Genomic DNA, 20,094 nt, shown 5'->3' with positions numbered 1-20,094 from the left:
ATTCACAAGATAGCGAGTAATCTATTGAAATGGTTGTAGTTTCGACTGCTGACGTACCTAGCCCATTTCGAAAGCCATTCGAAAATAAGCTGGTAAATTCATGTTCTGGGAATAATCTCTGCAATCGAAAAGTATTGGAAATAAATTTGAATAAGGAACAAAAAAAAGTTCCCTTCCCAGGTAGGATTCGAACCACGAAAGTCTTAGTTACCAGTCTATCGTGCTGTAACTGTGCTAAGGCTCTGAAATCAGCTACAAGGGTCGGTCCGGTTTTTTTGCCACTATTGTATATATTAACACAATTTTTATTCTTGAAAACTCATGTCACTTTATTTTTGCAATTTTATAATATTGTAATTTTAATAAATCTTGTGAAGTTCGCCGAATTATCTCTGGTAGCATGTCCACCTCCAGACTAGCCGGTCCGGGTTCGATCATGTTAAAATTTATACCTCGTGACTAGGAGAGATGGCGGTGCACAACTTCTAGTCACTAAATTGTGCACCTATATGTCTGGGTTAAATCCCAAATCTCTCCGTAGTGCATATGAAGAAAAGACATATGTCACTGTTGATAGTGATTCGTCCGTGAGACGAGGACATTAAGGCTGTCGGCCCCCTTGGTGCTTCGTGCCGGCACCGGGTTTTCCCTTCTCTCTTCATCATCACTCAATCCATACACTACACTTACACATACACTTACCCTAATACCACAGTCTAGTATATACAGTCACGAAGCTTGAGGTGAGTGTGCTAGGAACAATAGACTGTGCCGGTATTATTTCGCATTGTCTGTAATGAGGCGATATTAGTGATCCTAGTGGTTAGCAACTATTTATGGATGCATATTTACTACATATTGAGCTTCGTGACTGTATATACTAGACTGTGCTAGTACATTACAGAACTTTCCACAGATACTACACATGTACGGCGTGGCTCGCCGAAGTGGTGTGCAACTAGAAAAGTGGATCACAGTCTTTCCATCTATCCGCAATATGCGGAACCTGAATGACGTAAAGTGCAGTGGTTAGGCATTGGATGCCTTCACACATACATAATTCTTCTGATTATTGCTGAAATAAAGTAAAAGAAAATTAAGTCAAATTGTATATAAAGAAGCCATTTTTCCTTTTGCGTCTCATATGGGGGTTGAAACTTATCGTCGTCCAAGTAAAAAAGTGGCAAAAATACTATAGAAAGAGTTGGTAAGCTGAGAAATAGTTACGACTGAAAAGTAAAGGTCCACACCTGTGGAGTAACGGTCAGCGTGTCTGGCCGCGAAATCAGGTGGCCCGGGTTCGAATCTCGGTCTGGGCAAGTTATCTGGTTGAGGTTTTTTCCGGGGTTTTCCCTCAACACAATACCAGCAAATGCTGGGTAACTTTCGGTGTTGGACACCGGACTCATTTCACCGGCATTGTCACCTTCATATCATTCAGACGCTAAATAACCTACATGTTGATGCAGCGTCGTAAAAAACCCAATTAAAAAAAAAGTGAAGCATAAACGTGATGAAAATGCGAAATGGTAAGAGAAGAAGTAGTTGCGACTGGAAACTGTTCTGTTTCACCATAGCGGGATGGTTATGAACTCACAAGAACTCTAGTTTCCAGTTGCACGAAACTATTTTATAAATGCGAATTCGAATCCTTGTAGAACAACTTTCTGCACAGGCAACCTCAGTTTGATTTGTAATTCAGCATCTTGTTCTATGTAAGATTGTATGTCATCATAGAATTCGTTGATATCAGTCATTGTAATATTTGTACGCAGAATAGAGTTGTAAATTTTTATTAGACTATGGACTTGAATATAATTTCGAACTGTTTTTTCATTAACATTGAAAGCCTGTGATATTTGAATGTTTGTCTCTCCGTTTTTTTCTTTAATTGTATTAAATAACGCACCCTTAATGTAGTTAAATAATAGGGGGAATGAATGTGAGGTTCGTTCATATTTTTCCAAATCACAATACATATCTTTTGCTGTCTCCGGTGTTATCTGGTGTGGATTCTTTATGTTATCAATAATATAGGTTATGTTAGTGAATTGTATGTTCATAGTCTTTTCACTCAATTTTATTTGTTCATACTCACTGGTTTTGACAGCAGAATGTAGCTGGGCGGCGATGCATCCCCATCGAGAATGTTTTTTACGATTTTTTCTTCTCACCAAACTGGATTCTGATTCGTCGTTTTGTTTTTTTAAAGCTTTTTCAAGCAGTTCAGTCCACTTATTAAAATGTGATAATTCGCCATTAGGTATATCACTGTTGTAAAGAGCATTTAGAATGTCAATCTCTTTAAACTTTTTAATATACGCTAATCGCTTTGCTAGTTTGCGGTGTTCTGTAAAATCTACTCGTACGTTGGAAGGCGTTGAACTTTCCTCTGACAAATCCATGACTCAACTATGCTCTCTTCACGATTACAGAGTGTTCAAGTACATCGGGAATTCAGATCAGAGAGGAAATAATATACTAGGTATAATGTGATAAGATATAAGATACTGTACATCCTGTCTCTACACAGCTGCAAAATATAGCATAATTTTATTACACATCGTTCCTCTTTAGCTAAAACATGAATGTACATATTCTTAGTTATGAGAAAAACGAGTTTGAAGTTTAAAATCTCCTTATAAGTTAGAAAAATTTAATTTTAAACAACACATTATGATGCAAATCTAGTCTTTCAGGTAAGGCTCCCTGTAAAGCAGATTTGAATAATTTCAAGGGAAAAATTGTTCCGGGGCCGGGTATCGATCCCAGGACCTCTGGTTGAACGTACCAGCGCTCTTTCCAACTGAGCTACCCGGGAACTCCACCCGACACCGTCTCAACTTTTCCCTCTATATCCACAAACTCGCGTGGGCTGACGAAACGCCAGAGACCCACATCGAGTGCACGCATTCTCTGTGTGACTTGGAATTGTGGTTTTCTGTTAACGTACACAGTGACATATATTATGCAAATCTAGTCTTTCAGGTAAGGCTCCCTGTAAAGCAGATTTGAATAATTTCAAGGGAAAAATTGTTCCGGGGCCGGGTATTGATCCCGGGACCTCTGGTATATAGGGAAAAGTTGAGACGGTGTCGGGTGGAGTTCCCGGGTAGCTCAGTTGGAAAGAGCGCTGGTACGTTCAACCAGAGGTCCCGGGATCGATACCCGGCCCCGGAACAATTTTTCCCTTGAAATTATTCAACACATTATGATGTACTGTGCTCCAACCACGAGAAAGTCTCTGCCGGATGAGACGAAGGAGGGTAATGCTGTGAATGAATGTTGATGTCATAAGATGTCATAAGGTCACACACGTGGGTACTCTTATCTCTACTGGCTAGCTCTCACAGCACAAACCATAACATTTATACAGACATATTGATACTACCCTAGTTACAAAATTAGATCACAGTTAATCTCCTGGTCTTTTAATCTCTTCATACAGGAAATAACATATGCAGGAGAGCGCATGGTTTTTAAATTGGCGTTATAATGGTAATATTATTTATCTACTTCGTTCCAATAGATGAGGCAATAGTAAGCACATTCCTTTCACGATTAATCTCCTGGTTGGAGAACAGTAGGAAGTTGACTAAATGAAATTTTTCTGAATTTATAAGGGCATTTGAAACTGTAACTCGGTTTTCTCAGAACTAAGAAAATGTACATTCATGATTTTGGCATGAGGGGCACGATATGGCATCACAGTCTAGTATATACAGTCACGAAGCTCAATACGTAGTAAATATGCATCCATAGATAGTTGCTAACCAATAGGATCGCTACTATCGCCTCATTACAGACAATGCGAAATAGTACCGGCACAGTCTATTGTTCCTAGCAACCTCACAACTCAAGCTTCGTGACTGTATATACTAGACTGTGACGGCATGTTGGTAGTGTTTAATTTGATGATGTGATGCTTTCAACTGTAGAGTTTATTCATTGTCGAAATTCAATGTGGGCGAGAAATAACCGACTTTTGAAACTATAATGTGCTATATTTGTATTTGATATAGGAATGATGGATTTGAACCGGAATGCATCAAATCCGCCATGTTCAGACAAGATTGATGAGGAATAAATAAATAAATAAATAAATAAATAAATAAATAAATAAATAAATAAATGATTCATCATCATCATCATCATTATCATCTGTGGTGGTCCTACAGCCCTTTTAGTTTAGCCTTGACCTTAAAAATCTTCCCCCAATCCTCTCTATCCAACGCTCTCTGCCTCCATCTCCTAATTCCTGCCTTGACAAGATCATCTTGGACATCATCCAGCCATCGTAATTTGGGCCTACCAACTCTTCTTTTGCCACTTGGTTTCACATCTAGTAATATTTTAGGAATTCTATTATTGTCCATCCTGATGATGTGGCCCAGCCATTCCAACCTTCTGATTTTTATGTCAGTGACAATATTTGTATCCTTATATAATACTTGTAATTCAGAATTAGTCCTGATTCTCCAAACTCCCTTATCATAAACAGGACCATAAATTTTTCTTAAAATTTTCCTTTCCCAAATGTTTAAGATAGTTATTGCTCGTCCAGGTAGGGTCCAAGTTTCACTTCCAAAAGTAATCGTAGGTTTAATGATAGTCTTATAAATTCTCACTTTAACCTTTCTTGAGATATATCTGGCTCTTATGATTCTATCTAATGCTCTAAAACATCGATTACCAATAGCAATTTTCGCCTTAATCTCTGTTAGCATATTGTTGTCATCAGTAAGTGTCGAGCCAAGATATCTAAAGTTAGACATTCTCAAGAGTTATATCATTTAAAACAATAGTGTTTAAGTTGTTATTACTTTTGGTTGCGTTATTCATATATTTTGTTTTAGTACTATTAATCTCCAGACCTGATATATTTGTCTCATGTTGTATCTGCCGCAAGACATCATTAAGAGAGGATACATTCCGTGAAAATATAGCAACATCATCAGCAAATGCAAAATATTGGAACATTCTGTTAAATATTATTCCACTAGGATTAATAATATAATCTTTCTGATAATTCGTTCCAGGCCAGTGTTAAATAACAGCGTTGATAAAGAATCACACTGTCTAATTCCATTATGGGTTAAAAAACTTTCTGACAATTTGTTTTGTATTTTAACCTTATTTTGTTAAGATAATTAGCTTATTAGGGACTCCAAATTCTGCCATGGCAGCAAATATATAGTTCCTGTTTGAGTCAAAGGCCTGTCTAAAATCAGTGAACAACTGGTGTAATGGTAAATTGAAAATGAATGAATAAATAAATAAATACATGAATACATAAATACATAAATACATAAATAAATGCATAAATATTAATAAAAATTTGTCAATCATTTTAGATTTTCTTGATGAGGACACACACAAAAAACCTGAAAATAAACTAATGAACTGAAGTACAATTAATTTTTTTTAATTGGATAACGTTCAGACTTACACGTACGTGTACTGCCAACATTGTTATACTTTACAATACGTATGTACATGTATAGTTGGTGGACATAACTTATTCCTACGAAATTTCGGTATTCATTGAAATTTTTATGTTGTTGCAGCTAACATAGACGCCGACATCCTTACTCCCCAAACCATGAGCCACCTGGATGATCTCTGGTTGGAGTCTGTCATAGATGAGGAGGAGACTCAAAAAAATGGTCTCGTGATCATCTTGGATCTGGCGGGCTACTCCTGGAAGATGTTCAGTTGGATCACACCAAATAACAGTCGAGTGGCGTGCATAAAAGTTGCTGTAAGAAGTCATGGATATAATTCTTACAATATTAAAGATTTGTAAGCTGAGACTGCGTGTTGTAACATTAGAAACATTGTAATATGTTATTTCAGTCGGTGTTGTATTAAATTTAGAGCTTAGTGTTCAATTGTCCAGAAATAACATGAACACAATTCGAGGGTTTAACGTGAAACTAGCGTAAATAAATCAAATTTTTATTCACAACAAAATTCTCAACAGACAATACGCTTAGGTCTATTTCACATTAACTATATCATCATGTTTTGTGGTTACGAATTGTACAGGGGCATCATTTTATTTTTACTAACATTTCTAATATTAACCTGGCTATATCTTTGGATCAACGGTTTGCTATCCCCTTCCACGACTAGAGTTCGACGATACTGGCGTAAAATACAAAAAAATCACTTTACTAGGTATAGGAGGGAAGAAAAGTAGTTCATCCATTTACGTAAACTAGGAAATATAACGCTTTTGAGTTTGATAATTTTCATTAGGTTTTTGTTTAATCAAAATACAGTACAACATTAACAATAAGTGTCTTTACTCACGAACTCAGCTGTCCATGCGGACATATTTATTATGCAGTGTATATTATACTGTCTACAGCATATTAGCGTACACTATAGAGAATGAAGTTAAATTGAAAAATAATCATAAGGGTATTTAAACATATTTTTGAAAATGGTGGCCGTTCATTTCGATACAGGCTTCAGTTCTTTTGTGCATGTTATCGCACTATAGACCTAATTCAAATTACCAGTTTCGTCCTTCGTACTAGTAACGGATGTTGAAATAATTCTGTACCTACTCTATGAAAGAGTACCTTACGTACTGTAAATTCAATCTTCACTTCTGCCCGATCCGAAAAGATAAAATTACTCAGACATGCTATCTATTGTCCGTCCAAGTAGTTTTGTCGCAGGGTCGTAGAAAGGAGGGAAATCACGTGACAATTAATTACTTAATGAGGCCCTCTTATCAAAGTTATTTTAAACAGTCGTATAATGTTACGTAGACGTCCAATTCCTAACGGAAATTAATGTTTTCAGAAAAGAACTCAGACAGCCCCCCCCCCCCAGACAGGGGCGAATAAAAGCTTGTGAGGGAAACCGGGTGCGACATAGGCAAATGGACGACAGTACCTGTGCGAAAATGATGCAATATTGAAAGCTCTTTCGTCACTGGAAAACGCGAACATATTTCTGGAACGTACTGTTTATTATGACCGTAAGGCTACTATGACTGTATATGCGCTCTTGGGTCTGTGTGGAGGACGGTTGAGCTTCATTAGTAGAAGGGGGTGGGAGTGAAGTACATTCAAAAACTCAGGTACAATAAAAATTGAAGTAAAAATAAAATGATGTCCCTGTATTATAGCTATACAAGACCATTTGGATCTAAGTTACGATTTTTTGTGGCCAACTAGAAGAACGATTTTGCTATCTATTTGTGTAAAAACGTAAAAATGTCCATTTTTGTAGTGACGTTAGTTTCACACTAAGCCCTCGAATTGAAACTTTCATAACATCTGCTTGATAGGACAATGGACCTTCACTTTAGAGCAGTGGTTCCCAAACTTTCTGAAGGCACAACTCACTTTTGGGCGAAACTTATATTACGACACCTCCCCTCCACTACCGTACTGGTTCTTGACCCCATTCGCAAAATACCAGTCGCTGTAAATTGCAAACAACAGTAAGTTTACTCAAGATTAGTGGATAGCCTCCAAAGTACGGATTTAAAGAATAGCTTTTTGAGTATTTTGCGGAAGAAATTGAAAACATTTACGACAGTGGATACTGATTTCGTTTTTAGACAGTTGCGTTCAAATGCTTCAAACTAAAGAAAAAATTATGGAAAATCTCACTGAAACATAGCTACTGATGAAATGTTGAAACTACACTTTTTTCACACAGCATAAACAGTTTCGCAACAAAAGAATACCTCGAGCAGTGGCGCCAACTTTTTAAAAACATTGTATTGTATTGTATTGTATTGTATTGTATTGTATTTATTAACATTCCATGGTATTCATACATTGCTTTACAGCTAGAATATGGAACAAGTCAAAAAACTTAATACTATTATAAAGTCTTAATTTATAGTCATAGCCTAGATGATATATATATATATATATATATATATATATATATATATATACAAACGAGATTTACAATATAGTCTACTAGTACAACACATAGTTCTAGTATCAATTTCATGAAGTGTTACTGAATATCATGAATTCACCTACAGAATAGAAGGCGTGAGAAATTAGGTACTTCTTTAATTTGGCCCTAAATAATCTTATGTTTTGAGTTTCATTTTTTATATCGATAGGGAGGCTATTAAAAATTTTTACTGCTATATAACGCACTCCTTTTTGATAGCACGATAGACTTGCCGATGGAGTATGAAAGTCATTTTTTTGAGTGAGCTCAACCACTTGATCATAATTTCTCAAAAGAATCTCATAAATCCTCCCATTAATGGTATGAATACCAATTTGTTCCTTCATACTAGCAACTAGGTACAAAAAAATCTCCACATTATCTAGTGCGTAGCACAATTATCCATTTTTAGTAATTAAATATAACATTACAATTATATAAACATTTTAACTTGAGACTTTAATTCTAACTGTAAATTGATAATATGGAAGTGGACTCAATATTACGTAGCGCGCAGTGATGCAGATGTGTTTCTCCCTATAAATTCGTCACAAACAACTTCTAAATCTAACTTCTCAGCACTATCCTTATGTGGCACTAGGAGAGATGAAGGAAGTGCACACCAAATATGCATCCTTACTTATTGAAATTTTACTTATTGTAATTTACTGACTTCAATAAGCGACCATCACAGATCATGTTCTTGTTTAGTCAACTGTGCGAAGACAGATTTGTACAGTACCTCATGACACCAATAAGGCATCACTCATGAGGTAACTAAAACAGGAAAGAATGGAAAAGGAAATGATGATGATGATGATGATGATGATGATGATGATGATGATGATGATGATGTTAAAATAAGACGACAAATTATTGAGTGGGCTCAGGCCCCACGGACCCATATAAGTTGGCGCCACTGATCTCGAGCTTGCAAAAGTAACTTGATAACATTTGCGACCTTGTACTTATGCAAAATAAGTTTCTCGTCTATGATTGCCATCAAAATAAAAGCGAGAAATCTCCTTGAAATTGGAATTAATATCACTGTGTGTGTATCGAATACTTAACCAAGAAATCTACTGAAAAATTTGTTTAATTTTATGCTACACGTTGTTTATTTTTTGTGTTTCTAAATACAAAATTAACATACCGGTATGTTAGTTAATAAAGCGATTTATTTATTTGTTTTGTAAATCATCCAGCGACTCCCTCTCAGCTCTTTACATGATCTCCTGTTTGGGAACCACTGCCTTAGAGGACACAAGACAGTTATATAAAATATTAGTACCACAGTCTAATATATGCAGTCACGAAGCTCAATACGTAGTAAATATGCATCCATAGATAGTTGCTAACCACTAGGATCGCTACTATCACCTCATCATAGACAATGCGAAATAGTATCTGTTCAGTCTATTGTTTCTAGTACCCTCATCAACTCAAGCTTCGTGACTGTATACTGTATACTAGACTGTGTTAGTACTATGAACAAGATTCTAAACCAAAATACGAGTATTGGTTTAGGCTCAGAATCGAAAATCCACCTAATGTTTTGGTTAGACATGGAGCTAAAATAATAATAATAATAATAATAATAATAATAATAATAATAATAATAATAATGTTCTTGTTGTTCTCTAATGCCAGGCGTTTGACAATAAAGTCATTTGACCTCTCGCACTCCAATATTTTTCAAACATATTATCATGGTCAGCCACTGAAGCACAGATTTTGAGGTCTTCCGAATCCATTTCTTGGTTTGAGTTGCACAATGCACAGTTAGAAGACTGATATATTCCAATTCTATGCAGATGCTTGGCCAAACAGTCATGGCCAGTTGCCAATCTGAATGCAGCTACAGACAATTTTCGTGGTAAATCGGGAATCAACTGTGGATTATGATGCAGAGAGTTCCATTTTTTCCCTTGAGATTGTGTTATCAAATTTTGTTTGTTGAAGTCTATGTAGATTTAATAAATCTTTCCACAGAGTAATACGTAGATTTAGTAACAGATCTGTAAGTAGCAGTACTGCCCTTCTTTGCTAAAGCATTCGCATTCTTGTTTCCCAGGATTCCACAATGGGATGGTATCCATTGGAATACAATTCTTTTATTGAGTGATATTAATTGAGAGAGCATTTTAGTTATTTCTGCTGTTTGAGATGAAGGTGTGTGTTTAGAGACTAGTGATATAATAACTGCTTTGGAATGTAATAATAATAATAATAATAATAATAATAATAATAATAATAATAATAATAATAATAATATTAATAATAATAATAATGATAATGATAATAATAATGATGATGATGATGCTGATAATAATAATAATAATAATAATAATAATAATAATAATAATAATAATGTTGTTGTTGTTTTCTAATGCCAGGCGTTTGACAATAAAGTCATTTGACCTCTTGCACTCCAATATTTTTCAAAGATATTATCATGGTCAGCCACTGAAGCACAGATTTTGAGGTCTTCCGAATCCATTTCTTGGTTTGAGTTGCACAATGCACAGTTAGAAGACTGATATATTCCAATTCTATGCAGGTGTTTGGCCAAACAGTCATGGCCTGTTGCCAATCTAAACACAGCTACAGACGACTTTCGTGGTAAATCGGGAATCAACTGTGGATTATGATGCAGAGAGTTCCATTTTTTCCCTTGAGATTGTGTTATCAAATTTTGTTTGTTGAAGTCTAAGTATGTAGATTTAATAAATCTTTCCACAGAGTAATACGTAGATTTAGTAACAGATCTGTAAGTAGCAGTGCTGCCCTTCTTTGCTAAAGCATTCGCATTCTCGTTTCCCAGGATTCCACAATGGGATGGTATCCATTGGAATACAATTATTTTATTGAGTGATATTAATTGAGAGAGCATTTTAGTTATTTCTGCTGTTTGAGATGAAGGTGTGTGTTTAGAGACTATTGATAGAATAGCTGCTTTGGAGTGTAATAATAATAATAATAATAATAATAATAATGATAATGGTAATAATGATAATGATAATAATGATAATGATAATAATGATGATGCTGATAATAATAATGATAATGGCAATAATGATAATGATAATAATGATGATGATGCTGATAATAATAATAATAATAATGATAATGGTAATAATGATAATGATAATAATGATGATACTGATAATAATAATAATAATAATAATAATAATAATAATAATGATAATAATGGTAATAATGATAATGATAATAATGATGTTGATGCTGATAATAATAATAATAATAATAATAATAATAATAATTTATTATTTGCAATGCTTTCTTTCAGACCGTAACTATCAGGAAAATCGAGTTGCATGTTGTTAACACATCCTTCCTACTCAACGCTTCGATGTCTTTGATTTATCCCTTCTTCGACCCAAGAGTGCTGAAGCACGTGAGTATTGTTCGAATGAATTCATCATCATCATCATCATCATAACACTAGAGGTGTCAAAACAGATCAGTGTCTTCGAAGAAATGCTGCACTTGTTGCGTCTTGTTCTCCTCTTGTTCCAAGTTTTTGATCACGCGCCGTAGCGTCGTGGTCTTTGTATCACGCCTATGACTGGCGTTACGGTATGCACACTAGCGAGTCCTCATGGAGAAAGAGTTTTCTCTTGACATTTCGGACTGTGTATGGGACCGGATTTCACTATTGTGATGAATTTGAGGATATGTAATGAAATCCGATTAGTACAACCAGATATTTCGGCTGAGGGGGGCCATCGTGTTGACCATACGATATTCCAGTTCTGGATGAATGATTGTTCACCTGTGCTTAGGCTTGTGGTGGACGTGATGCAACTAAGTCAGGAGATAATAGGCGATAATGGGGTAGGGTATCCAGTTCCTTTCCCCCTCCATTGCATACGTTCTTTCAAATTATTGAATGTTTCAGTCAAAGCTGATTTTTTCTTGCAGTTAGCAGTGTCATCTACATAAGCTGTAGTACACTGTTTTAATTTCGTGGAGATATTTCCCTTCATATCCATTTTTTTTTCAATATGGAATCTATAACAAGACAAAACAGTGTGGTAGTTAATGGATCACCTTGTTTAACACCACATGTTTCCACTTATTGATTATATCTATCATTCCTAAAAATATGTAACAAAGTCACAGAATGACCAAGTACATAGGAGATGTTTATTCCTGACTGAATTTTTAGCTAAGATTCTCATTTAATGAACTCTGATAATAATTATAATAATCCGTGGCGCTACAGCCCGTGCAGGGCCTAGACCGACTGGCCGGCTGCTGGCCTCACGCCCACATGCCGAAGCAGAGGTGGACGATCATCCAACCAGAATGGAGGTATCGTGTGGTTAGCACGATGATCCCCCCAGCCGTTATAGCTGGCATTCGCAACCGGATTTCATTATCTATCATAGCTCCCCAAGTGCATCACGATGCTGGGTGGGCACCTGTCCCATACACTGGCCGAAATTTCAGGAGAAAATTTCTTCTCCCACGAGGACTCGAACCAGCGCGCATTCCGTAACGCGAGTCCTAGGCAGGATGCCTTAGACCACGACGCCACGGCGCGGGACAATAATAATTGTAGTCAATTAAAATAAATATCCTGTATGTCTCGTGACCAGAATAGTGTACGAAATGGAAATATAAAACTTGGAAATTTATCCTTCGAAGAGGTGGAAAAATTCAAATACCTTGGAACAACAGTAACAAATATAAATGACACTGAGGAGGAAATTAAACGCAGAATAAATATGGGAAATGCCTGTTATTATTCGGTTGAGAAGCTTTTGTCATCTAGTCTGCTATCAGAAAATCTGAAAATTAGAATTTATAAAACTGGTTGTTCTCTATATTTGTGAAACTTCAACTCTCACTTTGAGAGAGGAACAGAGATTAAGGGTGTTTGAGAATAAGATGCTTAGGAAAATATTTGGGACTAAGAGGTATGAAGTTACAGGAGAATGGAGAAAGTTACATTACAGAACTGCACGCATTGTATTCTTCACCTGACATAATTGGGAACATTAAATCCAGATGTTTGAGATGGGCAGGGCATATAGCACGTATGGGCGAATCCAGAAATGCATATAAAGTGTTAGTTGGGAGGCCGGAGGAAAAAACACTTTTGGAGAGGTCGAGACATAGATGAGAGGATAATATTAAAATGGATTTGAGGGAGGTGGGATATATATTTCTTACATTATTTATTAATATTTATAGCCAACATTGAATTTGTAAAGAAAAGACTTTGGAAATCTCATATGGAATTTGTGATCTGTAGTAACAATTCATTTATTTCATTTATTTAATACTTGAGCTACATTAGGCATTGCAGCCTGAAAGAGCAGAAGCTCGTGCTCGGGCGCAGTTCAGATCAGTTATACAAAATATATATCAAAATTAAGAGAGTTCATTGAGCACAATAACATTAATAAGTGATAAAATACATACAGCATGTAATAATAGGGTCTATATACAAATAGAAAATACAAAAGTACATGAATATTAGAGTATCAATTTTTAACTCAATTAGCTTAAACAATTAAATAATTGCTCTGATTTGTTTCTTAAATCTATGTGTGTTAAGTGTACTTAGCTCAGGGTAAGCTCTAATTAATGCATTATATATTTTGGGTCCAAAATTTCTGCTGTGTTTTAATCCAGCAGTTGTGTGGTATTTGGGAGTATTTAGAAAGAAACTGTAGTTTTGTCTCGTATGGTATTCATGAGGATCAAATTTATGGAAGTAAATCAGCAATGTTTGTTTATAAATTTTTTTCTAGATTTGATACACCAAATTCCTGAAAAATTAATTTTGTTGGGTAATCAAAAGGTTTATATGGACAAATTTTGATCATTCTTTTTTGGAGGAAATTTAAAGAATGGAGAGTCGATTTTGCCATTCTTCCCCAACCTAATATACCATACTGAATTATTGATTGAAACAGAGCTAAGTACACAGTACGCTGAACATAAACAGGTAAATAAGAGCGTAGAATGGAAAATTTGTGGATTGTTTTACGCAATCTGTTACACAGGAAGGAGATATGCTAATCCCATTTTAAATGTTGGTCAATAATAATGCCTAAATATTTAACTTGTGAGGATATACTCAGAGCGTTACATGAGCAAGTAGATAGGTTACAATCATGTAATATGATATGTAATATCATATGATGATAGAGACTGGATTAATCTTGCTCAGGATAGGGACCGATGATGGGCTTAGGGGGGCATAGAATCTCCGGGTTCCTTAAAAGCTCTAAGTAAGTTAATTCATCTTCAAATGTTTATTCAGTTAATTACTTCAATATTTTGCAATTCATTTTATGTAAATTTTCAGAAAAATCTATTGAAAGCTTATTGTTTCAGTCATTGACTTTACTGTTGTGTATGTTTTAGGTATTAACCTTTACATAATAAGTTACAAGACGTATAAACGTTTTCGTTGAACAGTGTCAACATCTTCAGATACGAACAATCAATTTTGCAATATCATTACTCTCTACATTCTCTACACATACAATATATGTTTAATGGCATACGGGGATAAAATCTGTTAAAATAATATAATTATAAACACATTAATATTCTAATATTCAAATATAGGTGCCCTTAATGTCAACGTTTAAAACTGTACATATAATGTACAATAGAAATACATTTGCAAGTCTTCACATGTGGGCTGGATTAACAATAAGATGATATTGTGAGGCTAGAAATAGGGTTAAATATAAAATTGAATTGACTATATATATCATGTTGTATTATACATGTGAAGATTTGCAATTACAATGTTGTATTACATATTTTAACTCACTAAAATATGGAAAGATGAATTAAAATATGTAATACAATATTGTAATTGCAAATCTTCACATGTATAATATAACATGATAATTCGCGGGTGCTCGTGTAAAGGGGGTTAAGTCAAATTGCAAGGTATGTAAACTTCTCTCCTTTGGTACTGAACAAAACCCCTTTGTCACAAAATATGGATCACTGTAGCTGCATCATAGATGGAAGAATGACTTAACCCCTGTAACACAAGAGAAAAGTAATTGTGGATAGTTCAAATCTGTACTTATTCCAGTTTAGCCAAATCAACTTAACCCCCTTTACACGAGCACCCCAGTTCAATTTTATATTTAACCCTATTTCTAGCCTCACAATATTATCTTATTATTAATCCAGCCCACATGTGAAGACTTGCAAACGTATTTCTATTGTACATTATATGTAAACTTTTAAACGTTGACATTAGGGGCACCTATATTTGAATATTAGAATATTAATGTGTTTATAATTATATTATTTTAACAGATTTTATCCCCATATGCCATTAAACATGTATTGTATGTGTAGAGAATGTAGAGAGTAATGATATTGCAAAATTGATTGTTCGTATCTGCAGATGTTGACACTCCATTTTGAATCTTGTGTACACCACTTTTAACACTTGAATATAATTAATTGATGAACTAGTGGACTTACTCGTGTTAAATATGTAATATTTGTCCGGCTTACAGCTGTTTCAGTGCTTCACGCACCATCATCAGAGCCTACTAGATTGCAGCGTCATCTCGAACTTCTCTGCCTGTTAAGAGGGTGTGTTTTGTTGTTGGAAGGTGTTGAAGTGTGGAGTCGAATAGTGTGTGTGTACTGAAATTGATCTGTGTGTTGAGGATTTGATAGGGGTGTGTTTTAGCGTGTTTGTATATTTCGTATTGTTCTAGTGTGTTGAGTTTTTGGTTCTTGGGTTGTGTGTGTAGGATTTCCATATCCGTATTTATGTTATTGTATGTATGGTTAGTATTGGTTATGTGATCGGCGTATGTAGATGTATTGTGTCCTCTGGTTATAGCTTTAATGTGTTCTTTGTAGCGTGTTTGGAATGATCTGCCTGTCTGTCCTATGTAGAACAGAACAGAAAACACACTACAAAGACATCTCAACACACAAAAAACACAAACAAATAAATACGACCACACAGGTGTATACAAACTCACATGTAATAGTTGCGACAAGTTCTACATAGGACAGACGGGCAGATCATTCCAAACACGCTACAAAGAACACATTAAAGCTATAACCAGAGGACACAATACATCTACATACGCCGATCACATAACCAATACTAACCATACATACAATAACATAAATATGGATATGGAAATCCTACACACACAACCCAAGGACCAAAAACTCAACACACTAGAACAATACGAAATATACAAACGCACTAAAACACACACCGATCAAATCCTCAACACACAGATCAATTTCAGTACACACACACACACTATTCGACTCCACACTTCAACACCTTCCAAAAATAAAACACACCCTCTTAACAGGCAGAGAAGTTCGAGATGACGCCGCGATCTAGTAGGCTCTGATGATGGTGCGTGAAGCACTGAAATAGCTGTAAGCCGGACAAATATTACATATTTAACACGAGTAAGTCCACTAGTTCATCAATTAATTATGTTGACACTGTTCAACGAAAACGTTTATACGTCTTGTAACTTATAATGTAAAGGTTAACACCTAAAACATACACAACAGTAAAGTCAATGACTGAAACAATAAACTTTCAATATAATTACTTCAAGCTTAGAGTATATCCATTATGAATCTATTTTAATAGGTGTTTATCAGTCATCTAAATTTGTGTCTTTTAATTCATAGATTCACTTCCATGGTGAAGACTGGCCTTCGCTACATAAACATATCAACCCTGAAATCCTGCCTGAGGAATATGGGGGCACCGGTCCAAGTATTGACTACATTGAGGCGCGGAAGATCTTGTATGAGAAGTCGGATTATCTTATGGGTAGGTTTATTTTTTCGGTTCTGAGTTCTGCTTTCCCAAAGTTCCGAAAAAACTGCTAAGAAAGAGGTTGACTACCATTATGTGTGATGAGGTAATTATTATAGATAATAAGAAAAATACGCAGTCGTCCATTCAGGTTGTTTCATAGAGATGTCAGAAGTGCAGCTATCATCACGATCACTTTGAGAATAGATGTTGTTAATGGCTGTGTTGTCTCGTATGTCTGGAACAATAATGGCTGCCACGATTAAATTTCTTGAAAATCATTGCGAACGAGAAGTGAGGATCAGATATCATGGCAGTGGGTCTGTATAATAATGTCTGTACAAAACCCAAACTAACTGACTTGATGTGAAATTTGCGAAGGAGACATCAGTTATGCAGCTCTGGGAATCCCGAAAACTACATAATTTGTTTCCTTAGGAATTGAATGCAGTATTTTAAGCATTATGTGCTTAAGAAATTCTAAATCTGAATTTAAACGTACAAAACTCATCCACACATTAGAAATAATTTTCCTAACTGACGAGATATTTAGAATAACATCATATTAAAATATCTATTGTATAAAAACGAATCTAATAAAGCTATTTTTATTACTGAAAATTCACAAGTTATGATTAATAGTAGTGAGTGAGTGAAAATGAACAATAATATAAGAAATTAATTTTTAAATAAACTTCAGTAAGATAAGTCGAAATGCCAACATGTATTTCGAAATAAGTGTTTAAGTAGTACGTAACAAAGAACTATATCTACTTATATAGAAATAATATTGATCTGAAATATAAATAAATAAAAAAATAAATAAACAAATAAATAAGTAAATAAGCGTGTAAACAAATAACTAAATAAATAAAAAGTAAATAAACAAATAGATAAATGAGTAAGTAAATAAATAGATGAATAAATTCTGGAAAATAAATAAATAAGTAAATAATTAAGTAATAATTAAATTAGTAAATAAACAAGTGAGTAAATGAGCAAATGAATAAATAAATAAATAAATAGATAGATAAATGAGTAAGTAAATAAATAGATGAATAAATTATGGAAAATAATATATAAGCAAATAATTAAGTAATAAACTAGTAAATAAATAAGTGAGTAAATGAGTGAATGAATGAATAAATAAATAAATAAATAAATATATAGATAAATGAGTAAGTTAATGAATAGATTAATGAATTATGGAAAATAAATAAATAAGTAAATTATTAAGTAGTAAATAAATTAGTAAATAAACAAGTGAGTAAATGAGAAAATGAATAAATAAATAAATAAATAAATAAATAAATAAATAAATAAATAAATAAATAAATAAATAAATAAATAAATAAATAAATAGATAGATAAATGAGTAAGTAAATAAATAGATGAATAAATTATGGAAAATAAATAAATAAGTAAATTATTAAGTAGTAAATAAATTAGTAAATAAACAAGTGAGTAAATGAGCAAATGAATAAATATAAAAAATAAATAAATAAATAAATAAATATATAGATAAATGAGTAAGTAAATAAATATATGAATAAATTATGGAAAATAAATAAATAAGTAAATTATTAAGTAGTAAATAAATTAGTAAATAAACAAGTGAGTAAATGAGCAAATGAATAAATAAATAAATAGATAAAGAGTAAGTAAATAAATAGATGAATAAATTATGGAAAATAAATAAATAAGTAAATTATTAAGTAGTAAATAAATTAGTAAATAAACAAGTGAGTAAATGAGCAAATGAATAAATAAATAAATAAATAAATAAATAGATAAATGAGTAAGTAAATGAATAGGTGAATAAATTATGGAAAATAAATAAATAAGTAAATAAGTAATAAATAAATTAGTAAATAAACAAATGAGTAAATGAGCAAGTGAATAAATAAATAAATAAATAAATAACTAAATAAGTAAGTAAATAAATAGATGAATAAATTATGGAAAATAAATAAATAAGTAAATAATTAAGTAATAAATAAATTAATAAATAAACAAGTGAGTAAATAAATAAATAAATAAATAAATAGATAGATAAATTAGTAAGTAAATAAATAGATGAATAAATTATGGAAAATAAATTAGTAAATGAACAAGTGAATAAATAAATAAATAAATAAATAAATAAATAAATAAATAAATAAATAAATAAATAAATAAATAAGTGATTAGTAAATAAATGAGTAAATAAAGGGACACATAAATATATACCTACTGACAAATTGCACATTAAAGTGACAAAATATAGCTAATCCGACACTGTAGTGTAGAATATTATAAAGTACATGTCCCTAACGTTCAGAAATATACTCGTCATATCTATAGTTAATATAGCTAGTATTCTAGTTTGTTTATATTGCCACATTGTTGTATGATTTATATTTCAGAAATCTTCTCATTAGGACTTATAAATTACGAAGAGGAACTTGAAAAAGAAGTGGAGAAACCAGAACCACAGAAAGACGAAAATGTGGACGAAGGCGCGGAAGATGACATTGTTTATTCTCCCTTTTGACGTCAATACTGGAAGAAATTAAAAGGGTACAATAAATATAAAATTGATTGTTTTATTAATGAAATGTTGATTTTATTCTGTGTGATATGCTAAAATTAATTCAGAATTAGCAGCTGTGATGTTGGAATAAAAATTTCCAATTTTATAATAATTTTCGACACAGGACTGAGGATTCTGAGTGACTACTTTATTGTTATACGTATTATATTACTTTTACATATTGTTGACAGACTGGTTGAATTATGACTAAATAAATTATAACACATGTAATATAGATCTATATATTTGTAAAAATAAATTCCACTCTTTTTTATATTTCGTGTAGGCTAGTAATTAGATGTTAATCACCTTTAAAGTGTCAGGTAATTGCACACTTATGTTTACACGCATATAGATGGGGTAAGCGTGAAAGTTTTGCACCTTTGGGGAAAAGTTTACTTGGAAGAGTAGTAAATGAACTTTAAAGGGAGAATAATTGTGTGATTGGTTGGTTTCTTCCGAGGTTTCCCCAGCCGTGGGGCAGATTCTGGGTGGTCTTTGGCAAATCCTCGGTCTCACCTTACTTCATCCCCATTTGGTCTGATTACCTGGTTAGGGTTTTTCCGAGGTTTTCTCCAATCATAAGGCAAATATCAGGTAATCTGTGGCGAATCCTCGGCCTCATCTCACTACATCTTGCCAAAAAATTGTAGTCTTGTAAAATTTTGACTTGTTCCACATCTTAAAACTTCGATGCTAATGTAAGATCTATGGAATACAATAAATGAAATGGAAAAAAAAAAAGAACATCGCATCCAATATA

The 20,094-nt window shown here is 33.5% G+C and overlaps 1 protein-coding gene across 2 annotated transcripts in view; it reads left to right on the top strand.

Annotated features, from left to right (window-relative positions):
* The window catches only part of LOC138710903 (alpha-tocopherol transfer protein-like), an 86,403-nt gene extending 66,796 nt beyond the window's left edge, over positions 1-19,607 (top strand). For both annotated transcript variants that reach the window (XM_069842096.1, XM_069842095.1), the window contains 4 exons: positions 5,568-5,761; positions 11,246-11,353; positions 16,630-16,774; positions 19,165-19,607. In XM_069842096.1, the coding sequence (XP_069698197.1) occupies positions 5,568-5,761; positions 11,246-11,353; positions 16,630-16,774; positions 19,165-19,292 (575 nt within the window). In that variant the 3' untranslated portion in view covers positions 19,293-19,607. The remainder of the gene's footprint in view (positions 1-5,567; positions 5,762-11,245; positions 11,354-16,629; positions 16,775-19,164) is intronic.
* Positions 19,608-20,094: the final 487 nt, after the last annotated feature.

Source organism: Periplaneta americana, chromosome 12, assembly GCF_040183065.1.
Source record: "Periplaneta americana isolate PAMFEO1 chromosome 12, P.americana_PAMFEO1_priV1, whole genome shotgun sequence".
NCBI classification, from domain to species: domain Eukaryota; kingdom Metazoa; phylum Arthropoda; class Insecta; order Blattodea; family Blattidae; genus Periplaneta; species Periplaneta americana.
This window is presented reverse-complemented; position numbering and strand designations above follow the sequence as displayed.